The 25,131-nt window shown below is 38.5% G+C and overlaps 1 protein-coding gene across 7 annotated transcripts in view; it reads right to left on the bottom strand.

Annotated features, from left to right (window-relative positions):
* Positions 1-8,486: 8,486 nt before the first annotated feature.
* Positions 8,487-25,131, bottom strand: part of tln2b (talin 2b) — a 65,652-nt gene continuing 49,007 nt past the window's right edge. For all 7 annotated transcript variants that reach the window (XM_077712262.1, XM_077712264.1, XM_077712263.1 and 4 more), the window contains 20 exons: positions 24,390-24,522; positions 24,181-24,282; positions 23,900-24,070; positions 22,945-23,091; positions 22,206-22,307; positions 22,006-22,125; positions 21,341-21,487; positions 19,771-19,937; positions 19,275-19,458; positions 18,255-18,380; positions 17,560-17,676; positions 17,131-17,316; positions 16,775-16,882; positions 15,925-16,030; positions 14,878-15,002; positions 12,812-12,937; positions 12,661-12,723; positions 12,397-12,579; positions 12,030-12,155; positions 8,487-11,537 (listed from right to left, as the gene is read on the bottom strand). In XM_077712262.1, the coding sequence (XP_077568388.1) occupies positions 11,409-11,537; positions 12,030-12,155; positions 12,397-12,579; positions 12,661-12,723; positions 12,812-12,937; positions 14,878-15,002; positions 15,925-16,030; positions 16,775-16,882; positions 17,131-17,316; positions 17,560-17,676; positions 18,255-18,380; positions 19,275-19,458; positions 19,771-19,937; positions 21,341-21,487; positions 22,006-22,125; positions 22,206-22,307; positions 22,945-23,091; positions 23,900-24,070; positions 24,181-24,282; positions 24,390-24,522 (2,668 nt within the window). In that variant the 3' untranslated portion in view covers positions 8,487-11,408. The remainder of the gene's footprint in view (positions 11,538-12,029; positions 12,156-12,396; positions 12,580-12,660; positions 12,724-12,811; positions 12,938-14,877; positions 15,003-15,924; positions 16,031-16,774; positions 16,883-17,130; positions 17,317-17,559; positions 17,677-18,254; positions 18,381-19,274; positions 19,459-19,770; positions 19,938-21,340; positions 21,488-22,005; positions 22,126-22,205; positions 22,308-22,944; positions 23,092-23,899; positions 24,071-24,180; positions 24,283-24,389; positions 24,523-25,131) is intronic.

Raw genomic sequence — 25,131 nt, 5'->3', positions numbered from 1 at the left:
CAGTTGTTAATATGACGTAGTAAGGTGAAGCTTTTACTCATTTATCGTGATTCTGACTAATAGTACATAAAATCATGAAATGGCTCCTTGAAAAGAAGGCCTAGCGTCTCAAGACTTGGTGTGCACCAAGGACACACCAGTGTCTTCTAATCTTTACAAAGATACTTTGGATATTTTTAGGAACTCCTTCTCTTTCATGCACCTGCCTTGGTCTGTAATATGGATCCAAGCCTGGGGTGCCAAGTGTCCGAGGTCCAGTGCCATTAGATATGTCTCTTAAAATAATTCCTGTCTTGTTCAAGCTTCCCTAGCTTTGATGCATTATTGTCGCCCGTGTCTGGCAAATGACTCCCCCTTCAATTTAGAAAAGCATCCAGAAATGTCTTATTATAAAGGAAATGATTAGAGAACCTACAATTCCAGACTTAACAAATATAAGGGTCATCCTTTGTCATTAAGACTTCACTGCTGACTGACATGTACAATAATAGTAAAACATCCTGATAATCTTTTTGGATAGCTTGTGCTAATAGTGAGGTATTTGGATAATGGCGAGTGGCACGACATGTAAATGTGATCACATTTCTTTTAATGTGGGATCATAATCAATGTAGTGGCTTAAGGTCATCTTTCAAGTAACCGTAATAAGTACTTTTGCTTGTAAAAGGAAAAAAAAAGAATAAAAACTCTCACTCTTCATTTTGAATGTATGTATAAACCTATTTTGGACTACTGTATTTTCACGACTATAAGGTGCACCGCATTATAAGGCGCACTGCATTATAAGGCGCACCCTCAATGAATAACAGTTTTTCCCCTCCATATATAGAGCATAGTGGATTATAAGGCGCCTTGTCTATGTTGGATAAAATTAAAGACTTCTAAGTGCGCCTTATAGTGGTGAAAATACGGTACTTATTTATGTGTGCACTTTATGGTGAAACTTTAAATCGCATTGCACTTGTATAATGACAATAAAGGCAATTCAATTCAATGTACCCTCATTGAGTTAAAGGTCACAATTTGGTAGCAAAGCCAATAAAGTTAAAATGTAGCCTTAGTAGCGAATAATTGCTGCCAGGCTTCCCAATTAAAAAAACTAGGATGTCAATCATCATCAATATGAGTCATTCTTAATTCTTTTTGTGGCTGTATATACTTTTTTTTTAATCTTTCAAGTAAACCTTGATGTACTGTTTCAGATAGTACGATAGTCTAGTATATTTCAGGGAAGGCCAAAACGCTCCCTTCCTCAGGATTAGTAATGTGATCGTTATCCTCCCGAAACGTATTTTTCTTGAACACACTCATGGGAAGGTTTGTTATGCCTAGCTGGATTATCACTGGCATTTTGGGAATGAAAATGAGCTCTATTATGTTATTTCCCCGTCGACATCTTAGCGCAGTAAAAATAGCAGTGTGTTTTCATGACAGAAGTGCTAACTCTTCGCATTTGTTAAATGCTTCCATCTTAGTGCATAGTACTACATGGGCTGGGACTTGAATTTGTGTTTCTCGGTGGGCCTAACACATAAAAGACATTAAACTGAGTGATTGCAACCCGTTGCTTGTTATTTATGAAGCAAAGAGTTGAGAGAATGAGCTTTACTTGCCTTAAAGGTTTCAATGACATTGGGAGCAAACTACAGCTACTTACTAGTGGACAACTGTTCCTGATCCGGATCGTATCAGTGGTTAGAAACAGTTGTTTGGGATAGAAGACAGCTGCTTTTGACAGGGGGCTGTAAATGAGCTGAATCCATATTCACCTCATATTCACTTTCCCACAATGTCAGATAGTTAAGAGGGGGTCAGATAAATAAAGCCAAGTCACATCTTTAAAGCAATGGTGGCGATCATAAACAAGGTTCTTAAAAGTGACAGTGTGAAAGGTTAGGTTCAAATAGGTTTCTGATGTCCAGAGAATGCACATTTGTTTTCCCTTCTGCTTTGAATTTGGACCGTGATGTTGTGCAAGGTGTCGGACTATCAAAAACTGTAGTTGTTAGAATATCAGACTCACAATTTCCAGACTTTTGAATCTCATGGTCGGCCTTCCTGAGTTGAGGACTTGAGCATGTTTTCCCTTGTGGTGCACACTGGTTCTCTCCCACATTCTCAAAATATGCTTTTTAGGGTCACTGGACGATGGAGAAGCAAAATAAATAGATAATAATCATGAACATAAAACTATCAACACAGTAATAAAAACTAAACAAAATACAAACTTGCTTCAGTATGTTCAAGTTGAGAATCGGATATGCCAGATTGGTATGTAATGAATAATAAATAGCCATTTGTACTAAAATTATCACTGATTTATCAATTGTATTTGGTTTTCTGTAATATTTGGCCTACTGGTGAGAAGGAATAAAGCTTTGAATATTCTCAGAATAGCCATTGGCCAGCATTAAAGGACTGGTTTAAAGTCTCCGAGGATGGACTTTAGGAGTTTGAAGTCACTGACTGCTTTAGTTTTTTTTCAATGTTTACATTTTATTTTTATCCGAAATGGAATTTTGCATCTCAATGTCACAGAAATGGTAATGACAGCTATTTAAGTTGAATATATTGGTACAACAGTCTTGGCTTCATTGTCATTGTCTGGTAGTAAAAGCTATCCCATTATAGAAACAAAACAATGATAAATCATTGTGTCGTTATCTTGTGTCTGCCATAGCTTTTAGAGAGATTGAAAAATTAGAACAGATCATATTTAGTGATAAGAGTACACCAATCGTTCTGCTATCGGCGTTAGATCATATCCAACTAAATGGACCTGAAGCCAACGTGGTTAAAACACTTAGAAGGACTATCTTGGCAATTCCCCGCCTTTAGATGTCATGTGATGATTTGAGCAGACCTGCTCAGACCAGATATATAAATATATAAATACACATATACTCTGGAATCAGATAGCGCCATGCAGGGTCATAACCATTAGGCGGCGCATAATCAGAGTGCATGTCATAGCCCAAGTTGTAACTGAAGCCTTGCTGGGTCAGGGATGCGGGCTGGTTTAATCAAAGCGATGATCCATTTAAATAGATTGGGAGCTGTACTTGGCTGTAAGTGAGAGTAACTCTGGGAACTGCTGGACTGCCGCAGTAAGGCTCTGACACGCAATACCGCATGGTGAAAAGGCTATCTGTCAGTGAAGGTGTAACTCACGGAGAAAGAATACTGCTCAGTGGCGTTGCTCCATGTTAAACACACTGTTGGGGGATTTGGGATTCTGAGATTATTGAGATTGTTTGTTGATACAAACGACTTTGTTGCTCGACAGCGACTTTCCCTTTGAAATGATGTAGAGTTCAATTCACTGTCTTGCTTGTAAGTTCAGTCAGAATAAAGTTAAAAATTGGAGTTTGAGGCATTTTGTCAATTAAATTCTTTGACTTTGAAGGACAGGTTATTCCAATGCAGGTGCCGCTTTGAAGACAGTGAAAATCTGCCAAGATTTGTAGCGCAGCACAAGTGAAATGCTGTTAGACGAGTTGATCTGTCATCTCTCCCACTGTTTAGAGGATTTTTAGCATGCCAAACGTAATAAAAAAAGAGGCCCAGTTTTGGTTTTAATGTCTATGTTCTTTTTGAAGTATCCTGCCAAGAAAGTCTATAGAAAAAGTCATAAGTGTAGTTTATAGATTCATTTACAATGATGTATTGTCAATTATTGGAACCAAGGTAGCTAAGTAACTAACTAACTATTTTTGGATAATGTAAGAGATTCTCGTCACTTTTTTTGCAATTGAGATGTACAAGTTTTAGGTTTATGAAGGTTGTTGATGCTGGAAAAAAAAATGGAAAAAATATATATATTTTGGTTTCTTTTGATAAAATCATCCATCTGGACACAATGTTGTTGATTTAATCATTAACTGAAATAAAAACTGTTAAGCTTGTGCGGACTATGGTGAGGCCACTACAGCTTTTTTTTGGCAGGACTAATTTGACATCTGGAAGGACATCTAGTCTGGAAATTATGCTATGTTTCTTGGCTAGAACAATATGAAATCAAGGGAAATTGACAAGTAAGAGGAACCTTTTTTATCCTGCTGAAAATGTGTGAAAATGAATATTGGTTAAATGAGCTGCACAGCTTTGAGAGCGTCGCCTTTTGAATGGACAGGAAAAAAAAACTAAATAAAAAAAGGCTGAGGTCTGCAGTAACTCGACCCAAAGTGAAGGTTGGCAGTTTTGCAGACACAAAATGTGGCGAGAGGTCAGGTTTGTGAAATATTTGTGGCTTCTAGAAGGGGTTGAAAGAGGGGGTGCTCCCATTATACTGTTTGTTTGTGTTCCTCCCTAACAGATGGGGACACACCAAGTAGCAGGAATGTCGGCCATATCTGATGCTGCTCACTCGGCTTTGACCGAGAATGCTGGAAGAAGAGGGAAAAAAAGGAGTGGGTGGTTGGAGAGGGGGTTCTTCTCATCGGAGGGGAACAGTCATGATTCATTTAGAAATCAAGCAGCACTCCTTGCGGAAAATTCAATTCTAGCTCTGACAGGTCATTTTAGCTAAAATATCTATTTCAAGGTTTATTTGTTCGCAGGGATTGTTAGCAAAGACGTGAAAATATTGGTAATTAATTCGGACAGCAGGCTTCCAAGCAATGTTTACTCAAAGAAAAATAGCTTCTTGAATATAAATTAGGACCACTTTGTTATTTCATTTAAATTTAGGAATTGAAGTAATTCTGGGTCAACATTACACAACTTTACACTTTTTTTATGAAGCATTCCTGGCATTTGAGACTATAAAATTACAACTAAAACTGCAAATTATGTACATTAGTTATTCATAATCAACTAAAAATTATACTAGAATACTTGTAACACTTGTTTTGGTCATTAGAAAATGCCTTGTTGGCTTTGTATGCTAACCAACCATTGACATAAACATGATTAATGTCTCCCACATCTTAAACTAATTACTATTGCTGCACGCACTCACCACGTGTAGAAAGTATCTCACAAGAACACGTGTGCTTGTTGAGAGCTCTTTTGAAATATTTACCCTTAAATCATTTACTTCTAGTGTCACGGGGCGAGAAGTATTCGTGAGAGTGACTATCATATTTGCATCCATATATGGACTGAGTCTTATTCTCTCACTGTGTATAACCCAGATAGGCAGCAGAGACAGTGGAGACTTACTGGGACTCTTTGTGCGGTCCAAAAGACGGTCTGTGCTTGATATGTCTTTTAGTTGCAGAGGACTGCAAAATGTTAATGTGCTCTTTAAGCCTAATGTGATGTAGTTTTTCCTGTGTTAATTTTGAAGATCTTTTGGTGGAATCTATTAAAAATGTACATTATTTTTCTTTCTGAATCCTGCATCTGACAAAAAAGTATGAAAAACTAAAACTAATTTGACTAAAAGTACTACAATTTATGAATGCTAGATAAATGAAAACATCCACTCTAAAAACTATGTAAAACCTACTGAATGAGAGGTAAAAAAAAGTTTGAAACTACTAAATCTTAACTATAATTTAAAAAATGCTTTACTACCATTGCTATATAAACTTGGGGTGAACCTCATTTACCACATCGGTTGCCATTGACAGCAATAAAGGTCTTGTGGAGAGGCTGATTAAAAATAATCACTGCCAACCCTTCCAGTTCAAATTAATTAGACATCAATCCCTGTCAATGCCACTGAAACATGACCTTTTATTGCAGTAAATGAGTTCAACCCATCAAAGCCTATTTTTATTCAGGGATTCTTTCTTCAATCATCGGAGGAAATGGACATGCCCACAAAAATGACCAAACTTACATCAAGCATAGCCTTAACTTTTTTTGCGTGGGAAACAAAGGCGATGGAGACATTCCACTGTGGTTTCACTTCGACAGCGAGTGGGCCGCAGCGGTTTGGCCACGTTGAGGAATGCCTACATCTCCGCTCCACCTGCATTCGAACCGTGTCCGCAGACACGTTTGACCGGCCGGCGTGGCCATTGAAAAGAAAAATGTCAGTCTCAGAAAGTGAACAGTCGGTAAGGCCAGGAAACAAAAACAGCAGCTGGAACATAGCAGTAAGAAAGCAGACATGATGAATATGGGCCCAAACAGATACTTGATAAGTACTATTGTATACTGATTAGTGTACTGATAGCACTTTGCAATTAAAATAATAATAAAAATAATAAAAGAGACGTCCCTTTAAGGGAAAACCTAATGTTCAGATTTGCAATGGATAACAAGTGTCTCGCAAAACATGATATCTTTTGGGAATGAAAAAAAATATATAGGTTTTCTAGTCAAATAGCCATTTATTGGGGACATCACATTGAAGTGGTCTCCCTGCTAATGCCGACACTGTATCACAACTACCGTGTGTGGATGGACTGTTTATTCAGCTCTAAATGGGGAGTGGAGCCCAAGACTGTTGGTCATCTAACGAGCTTGAAGCAAAGTTTCCAAATTAAGACTTAGGAATGTTCGGATGGTCCAAGTGTTGCATTTCACTGTGCTGCGATTCCAATCCCGGGAGGCTTTACAGATCAATTCCAATCGGCATAGGTGGTTTACTTGTCATTACACAGCACTAATTTGTGACAAACAGTACTTTAAAAAAAAAAGAATCATAAGGAACCCTGTTAAGAACTACGATTAATGGCTGTTAAATGGAATTGCGAAGATATTCTCACTCTTACTTGTCCAAATTTAGCATGGGGAAGTTGAAGTCTCAGCCCTATCCCAATATAGCCGTGCTGTCATTGCTGACGGAGAAATACTGTTGCATCCTTGCTTACATGTTGGCTAAGGAAACCTACCGCAGCGTTCACACACACACACACAGCAGACGGTGAAACACCACCGGCTACCCACAATGTTCCGCCTATTTAATCTGGGACAAATTGACTAATTCACCACCATAAAGATGACATCACATGAAAGGCCCTGAATGTTAAAAAAATACTTCCGCTTGAAATTCGTATTATAGAAACCTAGATCAGAGCATTTCCGTTTTTTCATGCTAAAAATTATAGGGCTTGCAGTGAAATATACAACATTTATATGATGAATATTTGGTCTGTCTTAGAGAGCAAAGCATGATATGACAAATTTATTATCGACGCCCAATCGTGTTTCAGCGCTACTGACGTCGACAGACATCCAATCCATTTTGACAAGAAGAGACCGGCAGTGAAAAAAAAGCCATCAACATGCCTTCATAATCTTAAACTCTGAACCGTTTTAGGCCTAGTCTACATGGTCCATGTTTCTGGGTTATTACGACTTCCTGAACAAAACAGCTTGGAAAGACACGTGTTACTTGTCATCTGGAAAATTCCTCGACTTGCCGCAGACAAGCATTTTAACGCAAGAATTTAGTGGGATTAAATGTGAAAAGTAGGCAGTGTGGCAGTTTGTGGTTAACACGCCCGCTTTCCAGATATGAGGCTCAAATCCCGGCTTTGGTCTTCCTGTTGGGAGTCTCTGAGTACTCCGACTTCCTTCAATGATCCTAAACCAAACTACGGCCTGCGGGCCACATACGGCTTTTTAATCCGGCCCGTCGACGTTGTCCAAATAATGTTTTATTCTTTCCCCAAGATGGTGCCATCACCCAGAAGCCAATGACAGTAGTTCTGTCCACTCTCATTTGTTTTTTTGTTTGTTTTACAGCCCCTCTATCTATTTTTAAATGACATTTTAATACTTAATACATTCCTTTTTACTTGACTTTGTACTTTATACTTTTTATTTTAATGATGAGTATGTTAATACTTTAGTCCTTTTTCTCTGTTTTTGTTTCATATGAACTGTTAACAGATGCACTTTTTTACATGTATCGTATCTTGTGCTGACCCGACCCATCTGTCAAATTTTTAAAGTTAATGTAGCCCCCGGGCGAAAACTTTGCCCACCCTTGTCCTAAACCATGCATGTTAGGTTCAATGACGACTCGAGTTGTCCAAAGCTGTGAATACGAGTGCAAATAATTGCCAAATGTTCCCAATATTTTTCCTGATTGTCATTATTCTCTCCAAAGGTTACGATGGCAGAAGCCAGAGCATAATCTTTATGATGTAAGTCTCTCCTCTCTTGTGTGTGTCTGCTTGCTTAGGATGAGTGCAGACCACCAAATATGGTGTTCACAAAGATGTCTCAGTACATGATGGAATACCACTGAACATCCTTTACATGCCTTGCACCTTCCCACGTGCGTAGCACCCCAATAAGGACGGAAAGGTTGGGAAAAAACACTTGTCATGATTCATGGCAACTTCTTAATGTAAAATGGATGAAGACATTTTCTTGTTTAAACATCAATACGAGAATGGGAGCATAATTATAATTGCCATACATAAAAAAAGAAGCTATCACTATGACCATATTTGGTCTGACTTGCCAATCCTTCCATTTGAACGACTTCCAAGAACACAACTTCACAGAGCACTGATGACACCTTCTGGAAAGAATGTGGAAAGTTATCTAAATGGGGGAGGAAAAAAAAGAAGCATGGGTTTATTATGATTTTTGTTTTTATTTTGTGATGAATACAAAAAATACTTTTGTGACCAGATAAATATTATACATAGAGCATCAAGTCATCAAACTAAACGTGGTTTCGCACAACATCAATTCAGAACTCCAACATTTGCTTGAATATTTTTTAACAAATCATTCAGGCATTAGACACAAAGTGTTGGGCAAAACATTAGGCCATCATTAGCTTTGTTGTTTTAGCAAACAATATTTTTTTTTAACTTAAATGCGGGGCAAAAATACAAATAAATAAATAAAAACTTACCAACTCAAAACTGTACCTTGATTTAAAAAAAAAAAACTTAGTGTCTATGTCCTCTTAACGCTTTTACTACTACTTCCAAATAATTAAAAATAAAACTTAAAACAACTTAACTCATGTTGGCCTCAAACCTTTTCACAACAGTTTATCTTTTTTACTGGTAAAAACAGACATTTAAGTTGGTTAGTTGACAGACGAGGAAACAAGAAGAGCCCAACGTCATCATTTTTTCTCCTTAACACGACTTCTCATAACTTTAACGACAAACATGCTCAAGGAATGCAGTTAGTATTCCATCCAAAATTCTAAATCTCAAGGTATCCATGATAACAATTATAGGCAAGTATAGGCCAGCTGACCAAGGCATTGGATCATATGGCAAAGGACTCCTCTTGCGCTCAGGCCTTGACGGGGAATGGCAAAAAGTTGTCAAGGCTCAAGGACTGATCTTCAGCTGCGTGCACGACACACTCAAGTAAGGCACTAAGTCACAACGCAGGATCGATCCCGCTCGGAAATTCCCAATAATTCAGATGTCCTGAAGCCGGCGCCTAAACTACAGCTTAGTTTGTTACTTTTTCCATTGTGAAAGAATGCCCTAGATTGCAAACTATGATTTCAGGGCATCTAATAATTTCATTCCAGATAACCTGCCAGTATTCCCCGAAAACAGTGCAAGACCTACAACAGCTTGCCAGTGTATTAGTACAATGAATTATTGAAGATAAACGTTTATGCTTATTTGCCTATAAGGAACCATTTGCCTGTATTCAACTGTGTATTTTTACTATTTAAGTAAAATATTTAATATGACAAATGAGACTCTTACGGTTTAAATGCACAATACTCACAAAAAACTTTCAAATGTTTGATATTTCAGTAATTTCATGAGTTGACCAGCAAAATTCATAACAGATATTTGATCAGTGCAGATTTTTTTTGGTCCATTTATGAATTAAACACTGTGGATTTTAAGATCTAAGAAAAATAAGCATTTTAACATTGACTGCATGCATTGAAAATTTAGAAGTTCAAATGAAATGTGCCTGCAAATATTACAGTGCATTAATACTACTTATTGATATTAAGAAAAGCTTTTTTCTCACAAAACTTTGCAAAAATATTTGACACACGCTAATCCACTAATGCATTTGGTATGAGCCGTCATAGTTATTCATTAGTCATTTAAAAAAAAAGATTAGTATTCCTCAAATTAAATTATTATGAATGTAAAATGCCCATTGGTAGAAGGAATGATAGTTTTCATGGCAAAAATAGAACTACAGTATTTTACCATATTTCAGTGTATACAGTTTTTGCATTATAGATGTTTTTTTTAATACTTTTTTGGAGCATGTAATCACATAGGATTCGGCATGCAATTGGGTTTACATAATGCTGGTATTGCTTATTTCATTTTTGTTTTTTTTGCTGTATTTTTTTGAAATACAATACAATGCAGTATTTTTTTGATGTTGCACAGGTAGTTAATCACTCATGATAACATATTGCTAATCAGTACTTTGAAATGACTTGTGTCTTATAAATTTTGCTGATAGATTGCAGATATTATTTGCTATAAGTACATTAGAATGACCATGAGGTCATTCAATTTGGAAAAAAAAGTAGTGGTGAAAAATACATATCTTAAATCTCCCATGCACAATGAGTAGTTAAAACATTGTGGTAAACTCATTCTTAAACTGTGACACTTCAAAATGGGTTGCAAAAAGTTTCCTTTAGATATATTTTAAAATCAAAACAAATCAGATGTTGATTAGTATTTTACATTTAATTTCTTCCACCCTTTACTTCAGATTTTTGCACTATTCTGTGTGAGTGATGTAATAAGCAAGCAGATTAACTTGATCACCATAAAAGACAACTTTCTTGCTCACTCATATTGAAAAACTTCCTTGTAAAATATCAGTCAAGAATAAATATACATTTTCTTTTAGTTTTACTGGCAGCCCCAAAATTCATAAAGATTTTTTCTTAAAAATGCAACTATTTTTTGATTATTCTAAGACATGTACATTTTCAAACATTATAATATCCCATTAAAATAATTTATTTAGGTCAAGATGGCCATTTCTCTCATTTTTTTCCTTAAAGAAATCTTCATTTTTATATTATACTTAATGTATCATCTACCACTCTATTGGTCAGAAGCTTTATTGATATGTATAAATCAGATCGTGCATGCAAGCTAGTGGTGAAGTGAGCCCTCCCTCCTCCTGCCTTTGTTTTGGTCCTTCAAAATATATTATTAGAAGCTATGGGACCCTTAGCTTCACTCTGTCACGATCTTATTCACTATTATTCACACACTGACTATAAAACATTCAGTAACAAGACAGATTTAGAGCTTTTCTGCATTCTTCACATCATTTTTATAACGTTAATGACGCAGTGACACCCACAAAGCAACGTTTCTCACAAGAATTAATTGCAATGTCTGAAATGTTGCCATCATTTATGGTGCCTGTTACTGACACACACACACGCACACACACACACACACTTACAAGACAAAGCACAGGCACTTGGTTGTCTTACCAAACAGACCTGCTTCAAGTGCTGTTTAATCCTCAGGTACACGAGAGAGTAGAAAAGAGCGTCCCATTTCGTCCGGACATCAACCCTCGTCTTCCCTCAGCTCGGTGGGCAAAAACTTGTACTGTTGCTGTCGGATGTGCGCCAGCTTCTTGCGGGCTTCTTCCAACTCGCGCTCTTTCCGCAGCATCTCTTCCTGAGCCGCAATGATCTAAAAATAAGGAGAGACAACTTAGCTCTTAAATATTAATTTTCAAAATGACTTTACATAGCCCTACATGACCCTAGGTGCAACTACTAAAGACGTTACTTAAAGTAAATAACATGTAAGTTGAGATAACACATATTACACGGACTGTAAACAAAACATGACATTTATGATACAATAGTGGTAGCCAGAATGTTACTGGGATAAACTGCAAAATAGGTGTGTAAGCAATGTAGTGCTTTAGTAAGTGTAAAATGTATGGTATATTTTTTGTAAATATTTTATATTACTCTAGTTTCATCGCAAAAGCATGCATGACAAAAGTTAAAATGTACTACTTCTTTTGACAGTATTTTCTGTAGATGTTTGAGTAACACTTTCATACGTTTACCTGTTCTTCAACACCTCAATTCTGGCAACCACAGCTGCCAGTGTTTGACTGTAAATGCATCTTTAGTTTTTTTTTTGTACACTTTTTTTGCCCGAATGTCTCACCTGAGCAATACCTCCAACAAATTTAGTTTTCACCACTACATTGTCGTCTTCTGTCTTGTCGAAGGCTGCTTTCTGAGCCGCCTTGACCAGATTGTCCGAGGCTCGCTTTACTGCGTTGCCAGCAGCCTTTAAAAAAAAATGACGTGCCAGTAAGAATTCTTTCAGTACGATAATTGCTGTCCTATTATGAGGGTGATTTCATCCTTCTGCTATCAATTTTAATTTATCACTACTAGACATCCAATCCCTTTGAATTTGGAGTCCCCAGCCCTAGTTCAAATGGATCGGATGTCTATTTCATTCAACGGAACTTAATGAATTAATATGCACACCTTTTAAGTGGCTTCATTTTAACAATATGTCTCACCTGTAATCTTTTCATAGCCTCAGAATCGTGGTCTGCTTTCACCTTGCAAGCCACCAACAACTGAGCTGTGGAAGCAGCCACCTGCTTGGCTGAACAGATGAGCTTCTCCTCGCTGGCATGACCCTGAACGGACGCGTTGGCCGCCTCGCACAGGTTACTCGTTGCTGCGGCAACCATCCGTGCCTTAAGCAAGTCATGCGTCCAAAAAAAACCTGATTACACCCAGCTTTCTTCTCCAACTGATGTTAAGGCAACAATACTCACTGCAGATATGAGTCCTTGTGACCACTGACCATCATCTACCGCGTTGGCTAGGTTAGATCCAACCTGAGATTGATAAAAGGTCAATAAATGAGTGATTCCCATTGACTACAAACCTTTATAGTTTTATTATGATGATTTATTCTGATCTGACCTTGCCCTGTGCCACCAGCTCTCTCTGAGCTGCTGATGCGGACTTGACAAGCGCGCTGGTTGCCGCAGCAATGGACTTGGCTGCTTCCAGAATCTGCTCCTCAAAATCCAGCGTCTCGTCGGCCTGCTGTGAATCAAATAACAGCAAAATTTAGACATCTAGCTTCAGTACATGACTTTTTCAATCCAAACACTGTACGAGGCATTGTTACAGCCATGTAGACTTCAAGTACTACAGTAATCGAAGCAGTATTGCAATGGAAAACACAGTTTGGCATATTGCATATATATATTTATATACCGTAACACAATGACTAGATGAAGAATATTCAAAACGTTGTCTAAAACAATAACCTGGCCCTCAAATAATGATTTTTAAAGCACCAAAAGCCATATAAAACATATTTTAACGTAACACAAACATAAATATGATTGTATTAAAGACTATTTGTTTAGGGAAAAGTCAAGGAAAGGTCACATGATTGTACACCCAGAATCTTCAGAAACACAAAAGGCACAAGTGGCAGGAGACATGGCGGGACACTGTAGGAATATGTTTGATATATAGTTGGACTGAATAACAACCTAATATATCAAACATATCAGACAGAGGCCTGCAGAGAAGTCGTCCAGGTCTACAAAGGCTTTGAGGAGGGAGGAGGGGGGGTCAGGAGGCGGGGAGACATGCATGTCGGGGTGGGGGGGAAGCAACCTGGGCCCACCCGCTCCCATACCCCAACTGAGGGTGAGAGGACGGATGACTGATGAGGAGCAGAGAGGAGCGAGAGTAAAGAGGATTAAAAAGGTTTGATGGAAACGACACTGCGATGAAATTGGGGCACTATTTTATCGAGTCTTTTCCTCCTGAAATAACATAAGAGTGTTGCCACTTCATTAGTTCTGCTTCCGCACAAAAATCAGTCAGTCAAAGCTAACTCAAACATCAATTACGATGATTCCAATTCAATTAAAATAGTATCTCCATTCTAAACATAGAGTTAGTAATTGAGGATTAAATTAGGAAACATCTAGCAATATTTCCCCTTGAAATTGTCTTTGTATGTATCAAATGAAATCACTAGAGGGAGACACTGACATCTGCAAAAAGGGGAGGAAAAGACTGACTAATCTTCTTATATTAAAAAAACAAGAGGCCTGATAATAAATGCCCTCATGGAATTAGAGTATGAGACAGAGCATTAGGTTTTTATTAAAAGTAGGCTGACCTAAATATGTGTTTCTTCATATGGCACACATACAAGAGGTTGATCTGACAATTACTAAGGGCACTGGAAGAGGAAAAGGGAAATAGGAAACCACAAAAGGAAGATGGAAGGGATTTAAAAAATCCACAAAGCAAAAAAAAAAAAAAAACACAATCATGTCATTGCACAACACACACAAGAGGATTTAATCATCTCCCATCTACTTTTCAAACACAGTTAAGTAAGCAATACATAGCATCGAAGGTGGGATATTCTGCTTAGGTTTTAAATAAGAAACATTAACAATACAAAAGGAAATATGTTTAATAAGTCAGAGGCCCACTCTTTAAGAAAGAAAGGGGCATGACAGTCCATTACCCATTTAAACTAAGTTCAACCTAAGTTTAAAGACCCCTCAGGATAATTAGGTCTCCGGGCAACGGAGCTCAAAATAAGAAAGTTGAAGGAAGTTTACATAGCGTTTGTTTGGTTTCCATGGTAAAAGGGGAAGCCTTGTGTGATGGGAATGAGGATAAAAATCATATCTTAAAAGCTATCATCTGTCGATTATAAAGACCATTTGTCGGCCAATTCTATTCAAAAATATAAAGGTGTTCTTTCCCTGGCCAACATACACCACCTAAGTAACAAATTTGAATAAAGCCTTGCAGACAGACAGATGTATTCCTTCCTCTGTTGCCTTTATATCTGTTGTAGAAGATACATACATCTAAAACTATTTCATTTTTCGAGCAGATCTCGTTCATCTATAAATGGCAACGTGTTAAAAGTAAAATGCTGTTTGTGAGCAAACCCTGTGAATGTGTGTGTGGGTGGAAAGGTCCGAGAAGGTCGCATCTACCTTAGGTTTGGCTCTGGGCTTCAGCTGCTCTAGTTTCTTGGCCGCAGCTTCAATGGATGCCGCTGCTCCGAGGAGCTCGCTCTCCGCGATGACGGTGGGGTCCTCAGGGTCCACGCATTCGGATCCTGAAATTCACCAGCATATGTATTTTTTATCCTCAGTGCTGACTCACAAAAAAAGCTTTTATTTCCCAACACAAACGCATGAAACATTCAACAGTGGGTGCTTTGCTGCAAGGCCTCCAAAAGGTAAATAAGAGAAAGTAAAGCAAGCAGTTTACTTTTGATGTGCCTTTTTTTTTTACAGAGGTCAATAAAACACAGCACTTTGGGAACAGATTTGCAAGGCAGATGGGACTGTGTTTTCCTAGATTACGTTGAGCTCAGGGGAAATCTGCCCGGCACACCCCCCACAACGCGTTCAGCCGTCTATATTCCTCCACTCTACCTCCCCTCTACATGCCATGAAAGTTGATTCAAGGAAGAAGACACCACAGCCCACTTACCTCCATCTGAGGCAGCGTAGAAAGAAGAAGACGGGTGAGGGGAAGAGAGAGCACATAAGACGTTAGAGAGATAAAGTGGATAGCCCCATTGGGTCTTAGTCTTCACTCTGCAATATAATTGCCATTCAAACACTATCTATTACTGCTGTCAGACGCAGTAGTGAAGGTTCACAGTACACCAACGTATTTGCACTGAGTTTAATTCAGAGCAGTTTTGCTACGCACTCACTATTTGGTCCAATTTGTAAAATTTTAATTTTTTTTTTAAATTTTAATACAGTTCAATACTGTTAGTGGCAAATCTAATGATACACAAAGATATTATTTGAGCGCAGAGGATTACAGCTTCACTTTATTCGGGTATGTCTCTGGAATCCTGTTTATGAAATTGAGTTCATAATGGGATGTTTTCAGCTCGCAGTGTTAATACAGAATTATTGTCGAGATTGGACATTTACAAAGGAAGCTGAAGATTTGGAATATTAAAAGGCCACAAAAGGGGTGGGAGAAGGCAAGCATTTGAGTGTAAACGTCGGGGTCACCTTTCATGGCCTCAGCTGTCTGGATGAGCTCTGTCACACATGCTGCCACATGCTTGGAATGGACAGATAGTTGATGCTTCTGCTCGGACGTGGGTCTCTGCAGCACCTAAACACACATGCGCAGAGGGAAAACAAATTATAAAGGGGATTACCAGCTGGCCAAGACTTCTCTGCTTCAATTCTCTAAGTTGAAGAGAACTATACTTGTTTATTTGAATTTTAATAAGTTGGGTACAATAAGTCACTGTTGATACAAAGAGCAAATAATGTGACATTTAAACATGACAAAGGAAGGACTTTATAAAGTATATGTTCAGAAATGTTTACTAATGTCTCTTGATATGTTCCTATGGCAGAGTGTGCATGAAGAGCAAATAATATTGATGAAAATTAATTGAAGTTGAAATATATATATGTATAGATATTGTGAAACAAGCTACGGTTTCAAGTTTTTTTTATTGCATAAATACAAAAAGATGGTGTTCACAGGAAAAATATATTTTGAAAAGGGCACTTACGCAACAGCACTTGCAATGTTAAAAACAATTCATGAAAGCACTCGTCTTTAAAATGAGTTTGTTTTGGACAATTAAACCACATGTTTATTGTAATATATGTAACCACTTCTTATGCAGAGCAGTGGGTGAATATTTTCAAAAATTCGTCTTTTTAATTTTTTTATTTCAGGGAGTCGGATAATACATTTTGCCTGTAGAAGGCAGTTTAGCCATAAATAAAAGGATAAAAGAATTTAATGATAAATATTTTACAATAAGAATCTATGAAATTCGTATTTCTGAATGCAAGCTTTAGAATTAAATTCAACAAATGTGACTTTTTCATTACCAACCTGAAGGACTTGTTCCAGAAGTCGAACATATCCTGTGGTGCATTCACAGCCATACTGAAGGGCCTTGTTTTTTAAGTCTTCATTCACTTCTGGGTGGTGTGCTGCTTTCTGTCAAAAAAAAATGTGGGAAACATCAAGGGAGATCAAAATAAACACCATCCATTGAGATCTCACACAGCTTAAAATAGCCAAAAGAAAACACGGATACAATTCATTTTGAAATAAGATCTACAATTGGGAGTACTACTACTCGGCATATCATCATGTTGTTTTCTTTTTCTTCATTGTGAAGAAGCCAATCTGGCATGCACTTGTATCTCATGTGTTCATGTACAAAATCTCATTTGAATAAGAACCTTGCAGGCTGTTAGCATATCTGAAATGGCTTTGCGGCTTAAGTTGGCTGTGGCGATCACATCTTCTTGTTGAGTTGAATTGCCCGATGCCACTGCCTTGGCTGTCGCCGTGGTGATGCCCTTTGTCATTCGGATGAACTCCTCAGGTGTGGTGGGCTTGTCTGGGACTTCTTTGGAAAGGAATACCTGCGATGGATGGTGAAGAATCATACATACAACATTGAGGAGCAGAACAAAGACAATAAATTAGACATAGTTTTATAGACATTAAAGAAATTGGGGCTGGTGCTGGCTATGATAAGGATTTGTAACATTTTGCTCTGCTTGCTCTGACTAATAAATATCTTTGACCCCCTTTTAGGCGAATTCGCTGCAAAGCTACGTTCCATCACCACATAAGAATAAATCCAGCCTGTCAGGCAGTCTTACTGTCAACTCCTGCTTGATGAACTCGATGGTGGCCTCCAATGCCCTCGTCCCACGAGTGGCTTCATCCTCCACTGCCTTCACGGTTTTTAGAAGAGATGTCACGTTGGTAACCATGACCTGTCAAATAAAAAGGAATGGAGCTGAACAAAAGGCTTGTAGTCAAACCAGGAGGTGGAGCTATTTCTCCTTAAATAGAATATTCTCACACTATAACTGAGAATGTGTGAGATTTAAATGAGAAAAAGAAAAATGAGGTACAGTGTTCCCTCGCTATTTCGCGGTTCAGCCACTGCGGAATCAGAGCTTTGCGGTATTTTTTTTTGGGGGGGGGGGGGGGGGGGGGGGTAATACAAATATTACATTGAGACAACATATTTTATATTTTTTTTGTTATAACATGAATTTCACTCTCTCTACCCGTATTCTATATGGTGTACAGTATACAATACTGTATAAATTCAAATTAAGCATTTTTGAAGGGGCATCCCTACGACGCGGAAATTCACTTAACACGGGTGGTCCCGGTCCCCATTAACCGCGATAACCGAGGGAACACTGTATACATCATCTGAATTTTTCATATATGTTTGTTCAATGAAAGTGTGAGAATGGAGAAACACGACTAATGGCGTCGTGAAATATAAGATTGGTAACGGATATGGGAGCCATATGCTACATTGGTTTACTTCGGTTACCTTTGCAGCGCCTTTCAGCTGATACATGGACGGATCGTCAGCAGGCTTGCCTGCGGCACACTTGGTCGCACTGATGAGTTCAGCCAGAGCCTTGGCTACGTCACGTACTGCGTTGATCAAAACCACCTGAAGACATGAAACTGGAATCAATAAAACATAACGGGTGGTAGCGCGGAAGTATCAGCACCAGGCTGGGAAAAAATATTTCCTTGTGTGCCATTATTCACTCGAGTCTAGTCAGGATGTCTTGAGAAAGAAAGATGAAGTCGAACGTCAAAGGCCATTTTGAACCCTTGGCAAGTCTCTTGCCTTCCTGTGTTCTTGATTACTTGGAGAGAATTGAGTCATTTTAATCAGGTTTGTCTGCTTTCTCATCAATCAGCTCCTAACACACTTTTTTTTAAGTTTCTTGATGAGTGAGTTTATTTTAGCTCAGTCAATTGAGATTGTCAATGTCTGTTTTAGTCAACCCATATTTTTTATTGTTTCCATTGGCCTGAGCGTATTTAGGTGTCTGTTTCGGATGGGATAGGCTCCAGCACCCCCGCAAACCTTGTAAAAAGAAGCGGCTGGGAAAATGCATGCATTCATGTCTGATTTATTACATTTTAGGTCCTCTCTTGTCCTTATCTGTTACCCCATATTTCATGTTTGTGGTGAAGCCTCATGTATTTTAATGGCTTTTCTTGTTATATGAGAGCACCCATCAAGCTACCAGGTTTGCCTTGCAATGTCTTAATGTGTGTTGTTTGTCCTTGAGGTTTTCATCTTTCTTGGCTTGAGTTGGAGTGTAATTTCTTTTCAAACCCCAATTTGCAAGTTGTCTCTTTCCTTATTATTGCTCCTCTGCACCTGCTTGGCCTCACGCTGTTTGCTCATCTGTCTTTCAACCCAGTCATATTTTACTTGTTATACTCTTTATGCTATTCATCTCTGTCCTTGCCTATAGAACTGCTTTTGGGAGCAGAACAGAAGGCAGAGTAAAAAGGCTCTATTACTATAGTATTCTTTAAAGGTCACCTGTGTTTCAGGGTCTTCTGAGCCCATGCTAGTTGCTCCCAGTTTGACAACTTCTGTAAGTTGGGTGATTGTTTTAGCTGAAGAGTGGGCAGCTTGGGCCAACTTCTCTTGGCTGGATGCAGCTCCAGCCACAAGAAGTTTTGTGTCTTCCACCAAAGCCTTGGCCGTCTTTAAAATACTCTCCCTAGAAGAAGAGGCACATTGTCAAAGTCGTCATACTTGCTTAGAAATATTTGATCAGCAATATTGGTTTTCTGTTTCGAGTTACTGACAAAATAGAGAAGTGACATTTGCTGAGATAAAACTAGCAGACACAATCTCTTTGCGCGAGGGCACATAACAAAAAAAAAACACTTTCTTTTGAGGGAGGATTGGAGATAATTAGCAAGACCTTTTTGCTCCTTGCAGGAGTGGTAAGTACTCTTGAACTACACCACCGATTTAATCGCTAAATGGCTTTATTTGCATGATTAATATGTGGTAAGGTCAACAACACCTGTGGTCAGCGAATGACTCTTCGTTCTCAGGGTTCAGCGTTCCCGCCGAGGCGAACATGATGGTCGTGTCCAGGTCAGCGATGATGCCAGAAACAGCACTGGCTGCAGTGATACATGCTTGTGTACCTTTGTTGCCCGCCTGTAGTGCCGATAGTACCAATGACACCTGCAAAATAGAAAGGGCTGCATAACTGCAATTATATAATAATAAAAACACATTTTTCATTATACTTCCACAGTTTAGTAGAGGTTTGGATGAAGAAAACAGACCCCCATCCATCATGCAAACCATCAATTTATCATAACTATAACAAATGTCCACCTAATGATGTGGTAAATTATTGTATAAGCTTTTTTTGTGGTCACAAATTAGAAATTTAAAAATTATAATCAAAGAATCTAAGAATTATCAGTAATTCATTCTTGTTCTATCCTTACTGGTAATAACACTCCACCACACAACTATAGAATTTTTAATTGAATGTTTCTCTTAAAATGTCAATCAAGTACGTCAGACAATTTTTACTGCAGCTGACTCTCATTATAGGACAATTGGACATTTGTATATTAGTCATAGTTCAATCACACAAATTTCACATTTTAAAAGTGGATTTAGCTTCTCCTTAAAATAAAGGTGATATTATGATGAAGCTTTAAATGAGTTGAAAATTGAGTAAATGATGAGTTGCAAAATATGGGAGTAAAAAATAGACCCAAGGTTAAACATGCATTAAACTGGAGTCCACTACAATCAAAACATGATTATGATCCAGCCTCTGCAAGTGACATAACTCTGCCAGCATATCTCTTCTAAGCAAAGCAAGAGCCCCGAGAGAAACACTTGAACGAGCCACAAGATTCACATCAGCAAGTGAAAAACCTCAAAATTAATCAAGTTGGGTGAGAACGCTGATGAAAGTCTTCTAGTGAAATACAACTACTAATGCTGTGTGATTCGAATACGTAACTTGTCGGTACCAGGGTCATATCAGGGACACCTTACAATTATTATTCAATGCGCAGTGGTGCAGGTAAGGATCGCTTTACTCTCATGACATGCATTACCGCTAAGGTAAAGAAAGCCCTTTAGTATCACCCAAAATAACATCACATTTATGTTCTAAGCTCTTAAAAGATTCAAACTAACTTTACTACTTCCTTGTAAGTTGATATAAAGTGCATTTTTACACAGTTCAGAATATACTATATGTAACAATAACAAAATAAACCAAATACATTAATTATCAGAATGAGTTTTGTTAAATTCAGAGAGGCATAACATTAGCCGAGAGGAAGCCTGTGTTTGTGTATGTGAGAATTAGAATGAATAACGTTTGACTGACAGAAATATGATAACTTTTTGACTGCCATTCAAAAAGATAGACGGTTAATCCATTTTGACTAGAATTGGCTGGCAGCAATCCAACCTATGTTGCAAAACAAGATCAATTGTGGATTTTGCACCCAAATATAATTTTAAAACAGTGGACAGACGTAAAAAACAACAAAAACTGAAAATCCTAATGTGACGCTACAGCGAATAGAATAGATAGCGGCCCAGTGTGGTACCTTTTCTGTAACTGAGCGTGCACACTCGATGAGCTCTCTTTTGGAGAAGCTGTCAGTGGGGCTGAGCTGCAGGGCTCCAGCTTTCTGGACCAAGGAGATACAGCCATGGCCCAGCTCCTGTACGCGTGTTTTGATCTGGAATCCAACCTGAAATCATAAATCGTTTGCACCCACTCCTTAACTGAACTTCTCTTTTAACAAGCAGATAGAAAATGATAGAAAACACTCTGGAAAGAAAACTGGAAGTCTCATTTAATTTATAGCCTGAGATACATGGGTGGGTGGGTGCTCTTTTATAAGCATCACTATAGGCTTTTAGACTTGTCGAGGTAATGTGTTGCTATGGTAACCAGCAGGGTTGGCAGAGCCTGTTGTATACAAGTTACCGATAAGAGCCGTGAGCTTATTAGCGTGATGTTTTCCATACAGAGCTTTTTTCTGCAGACAACAGAAGAAACTTGAAGAAATGACTGGCTGGCTGTGTGGGTACTCAGGCTAAGTAACCGATGCGGGAGGGGTATAATCGCAGAACAAACATCTGGCCGTATCAGTGTGAGCAAAAGCATTTTGTCTCCAAAAATATGCTATTCCAGAGTGTCGTTTCAAAGAACACTCTCATAAGCTCCCTGCAGCGTTCTTCAGAAGGAAAGAAAATGACTTCTGACCTCTTCATGCTCTGAAGTGGCTGCGGCTAGGCGTCCTTGGAGTGCAAGTTGCCCATAGTCCACCGTCGCCTGAGAGGCAAGGCCGCCGAGTTCTTCAGGGCAGGTCACTGATTTGGTCATCTAGTCAGAATGAGATAGACTCTTCAGCTAGTGAATGTCTCTGAGGCTTAGAAAATCAACAGAATGAAAAAGGGCCTTACCATCTCCTGTGCCGTGATGGCAATGGCCTTGGAGAACTTGACCATTGTGGTCTGGTAGTCAACAAAGGAACCCTCGGGTTCAGGGGGAGTTCCTTCATCCAACTATGACAATGGAGAACGTCATTATTATCAAAATGTGGATTCTTTGCTCTAACATTGCTAATGAATAAACCCGTATAACTAACAAGGGTCTATTTTAGAGATCAAGAAAAAAAACAATAATAAAAGTGACATATTTGAATAAGATACTGAAATAAATCAACAATAAATCAGACACTCATCTCGTACTTAAATTTACAGTGTAATAAAATACGAGATTAAAAAAAGATAGTGTCTTAAAATGTTCTTGTCTGCTAACTGGACTATTGCTAATATTTTTTGATAGAGCAACTTTTCCAGACGTAAAAATTAGAGTAAAATATTTATTAATGATTAATTCAACTTAACACTAGTAGATCCTGTAAATTAGACACCTTTGTGTTTATTTGCATTATATTTTGCAGGTTTGCTAGTGTGTAGTGAATGTGTGAACTGTCAATTATTAACTTCAAAACCAACAGAGTGACATGTCTCCCAGTAAGTGACTGTTAATATTATCATTTGCTCGGGGATTATGAATTGTTCACTCTCAGTAATAATGAGAGTAACCGACAAGGACATGTTTTAAGCACACCCACTGTGAAATCACCCGGACAAATGAGGTTGGGAATAAGAGCAGAGGCAAACATCATCTTCTCACCCTGCCCATGGCCTCGGCGATGGACTCCACCATGCCCCCGACCATACCCCCCTCGCTGGCCGCCTCGTTCAAAGTCACCATGATGTCCTCCACAGCCTCTTTCATCAGCTGTGCCGCTTCAGAGATTGCATCGTGAGTGTGGGACGCCTAAGGATGTTGATGATTAAAACCAAAAGTTACTATAAATCTAATTGAGCTGGAGGTCTCTTTGAGGCTGCTGTGATAACTAGAGGAAAGCTGACACTGTGTGTCTCTAATTGACTGAAATCTAAAATCCGGCAAGCTGGACATTTTCAAACAAGAGAGAAAATGTACAACCTGCAAAACAAATGTAGTTCTCACTGATAATGGTGAAAATAATACCAAAAAAGTGACTATTCTAGCTTTTATTTCTACTTTGATCCCATATAAAACAGTGTGACAAAATAGGCAAATTATTCCAATTACTTTAAGTGTATATTGCCTCCATCGTAAGAGCAGGAAGAAAAGTGCAGCTATACAGTCTTTGACAGGTCGCAATAAAATGAGGAATGGTCTTAGGGCTGAACATTAAGCAGAGAGCAAATTCATTAATTTAAACAATTTCTCCAATACATTGGAGTCTTTAGAGAAATTTGATGAATAGAACTATCAAACCAAACACATTTGTGTTTTCCTGCATATAACATTTGTGGGGATGGGGGTGCACCCATCCAATTCCAGACACCACTTCCACTAAAAGCTTTGACTTTACATTTTTGTACATTCATCCAATTGAGTTGTACAGTGAAATATTGGGAATCCACAGCGTAATACTGATCCTGGAATAGTTGAAACATTTTTTTTAAACCAAAGACGGCTACATCTGTCCATTCCAATGACGAATATAGCCATAATTTCTAATAGGAATTGAGAAAAATGGATCCAGTAGAGTAAAGACTCCACTGAAATGTCATAAAAGGAATTTTCTAGTTACCTTTGGGTTTCCGCCACCTTCCTTCGCAGCATAAAGCATTTGCAGGGCAGACTCTGACAGAGTCTTGGTCTGGTCCAGAATGGTCATCTGCTGCTGGTGGTCATTCAGCTTGGAGGCCAGACCAACAGATGCTACAATAAGTGGATCAAAGTAGCTGGCCAGCTGAGTCACCTATAAGTGAAATGAGGGGTAGGCGAGTCACCCAGGAGGGGATTGCTGAACAAGATGGAGTTTTATCTATCTAAATCCAAATGGGATAAAGGGATATATCAGAGCTGCACCTTATGTCCCAGCTGGGCAGCTTCACCTCGGGCGGCTACAGAGACAGGATCAATCAGATGCCCAATCTCCTGCACGGATGAAGTCAGCTGTTCCTGCAGTGCCTAGTGAGTTACAAAGGCGAATTATGGTATAAATCACAACAGAAAGACTAGAGTCCCCATTAAGCTCTTTCTCTCGCGGGACAAGACATCGTTGATGGGCTGCTTACTTCCATTGAGATATCATCTCTGCAGGGCAGGGTCTGTCCAACAGCAGCCAGGGAAGCTTGTTCAATCTCACGGATACATTTATTGATGCCATCTATGGAGTAATCACACTCCTTCTGTCCTGGTGCCTTGTCCCTAGGGTGGATAAGATTTGAAAAATGTAGGCAGGCTTGTTTTGTCTGTGTGTGTGCAAATGTTGAATAACTCGTATTAACTCCATTTCTGTGTGAAATGGATAACATGATACAAATGAAGAGAAAAGCAAATAAAGGCATTTTGTTTTCTGTTATTATTCTTTAAAAAGTCATTTACAAATGGTTTAATTAATTATAATTTGACAAAGGAATAAATACAAATCGGCAAGCATGGGTTTATTACAAGCTGTTTACTTAAACAATGTAGCAAGTGAAGTGTGATGACTACAGACTGAAAAGTGCTTCACAACGTTGCCTGGCAACAGTTCAGCCCAGCCTTCCGCTACAGTAAGCTAACTAGCACCAACAAAGTCAAATTTAATCTGAAATGAAATTCCATAGACTGGTTTAATAATCCTGATTAGTATCTGCACAAGCATTGACTCGAGTACAAGAATACTGTGATTGGAACTGAATAATATTAGCATAGAAGACTGTTTGATCAAGCTGTTTTTGGTGCTATCTTTGGAAACTTTTCTGCAAAAATTTTACATTTCTAAACCAAAAATTATATCACATAGCCAAAAATTTAGGAACGCTCACCATGACA

Source organism: Stigmatopora nigra, chromosome 2, assembly GCF_051989575.1.
Source record: "Stigmatopora nigra isolate UIUO_SnigA chromosome 2, RoL_Snig_1.1, whole genome shotgun sequence".
NCBI classification, from domain to species: domain Eukaryota; kingdom Metazoa; phylum Chordata; class Actinopteri; order Syngnathiformes; family Syngnathidae; genus Stigmatopora; species Stigmatopora nigra.
This window is presented reverse-complemented; position numbering and strand designations above follow the sequence as displayed.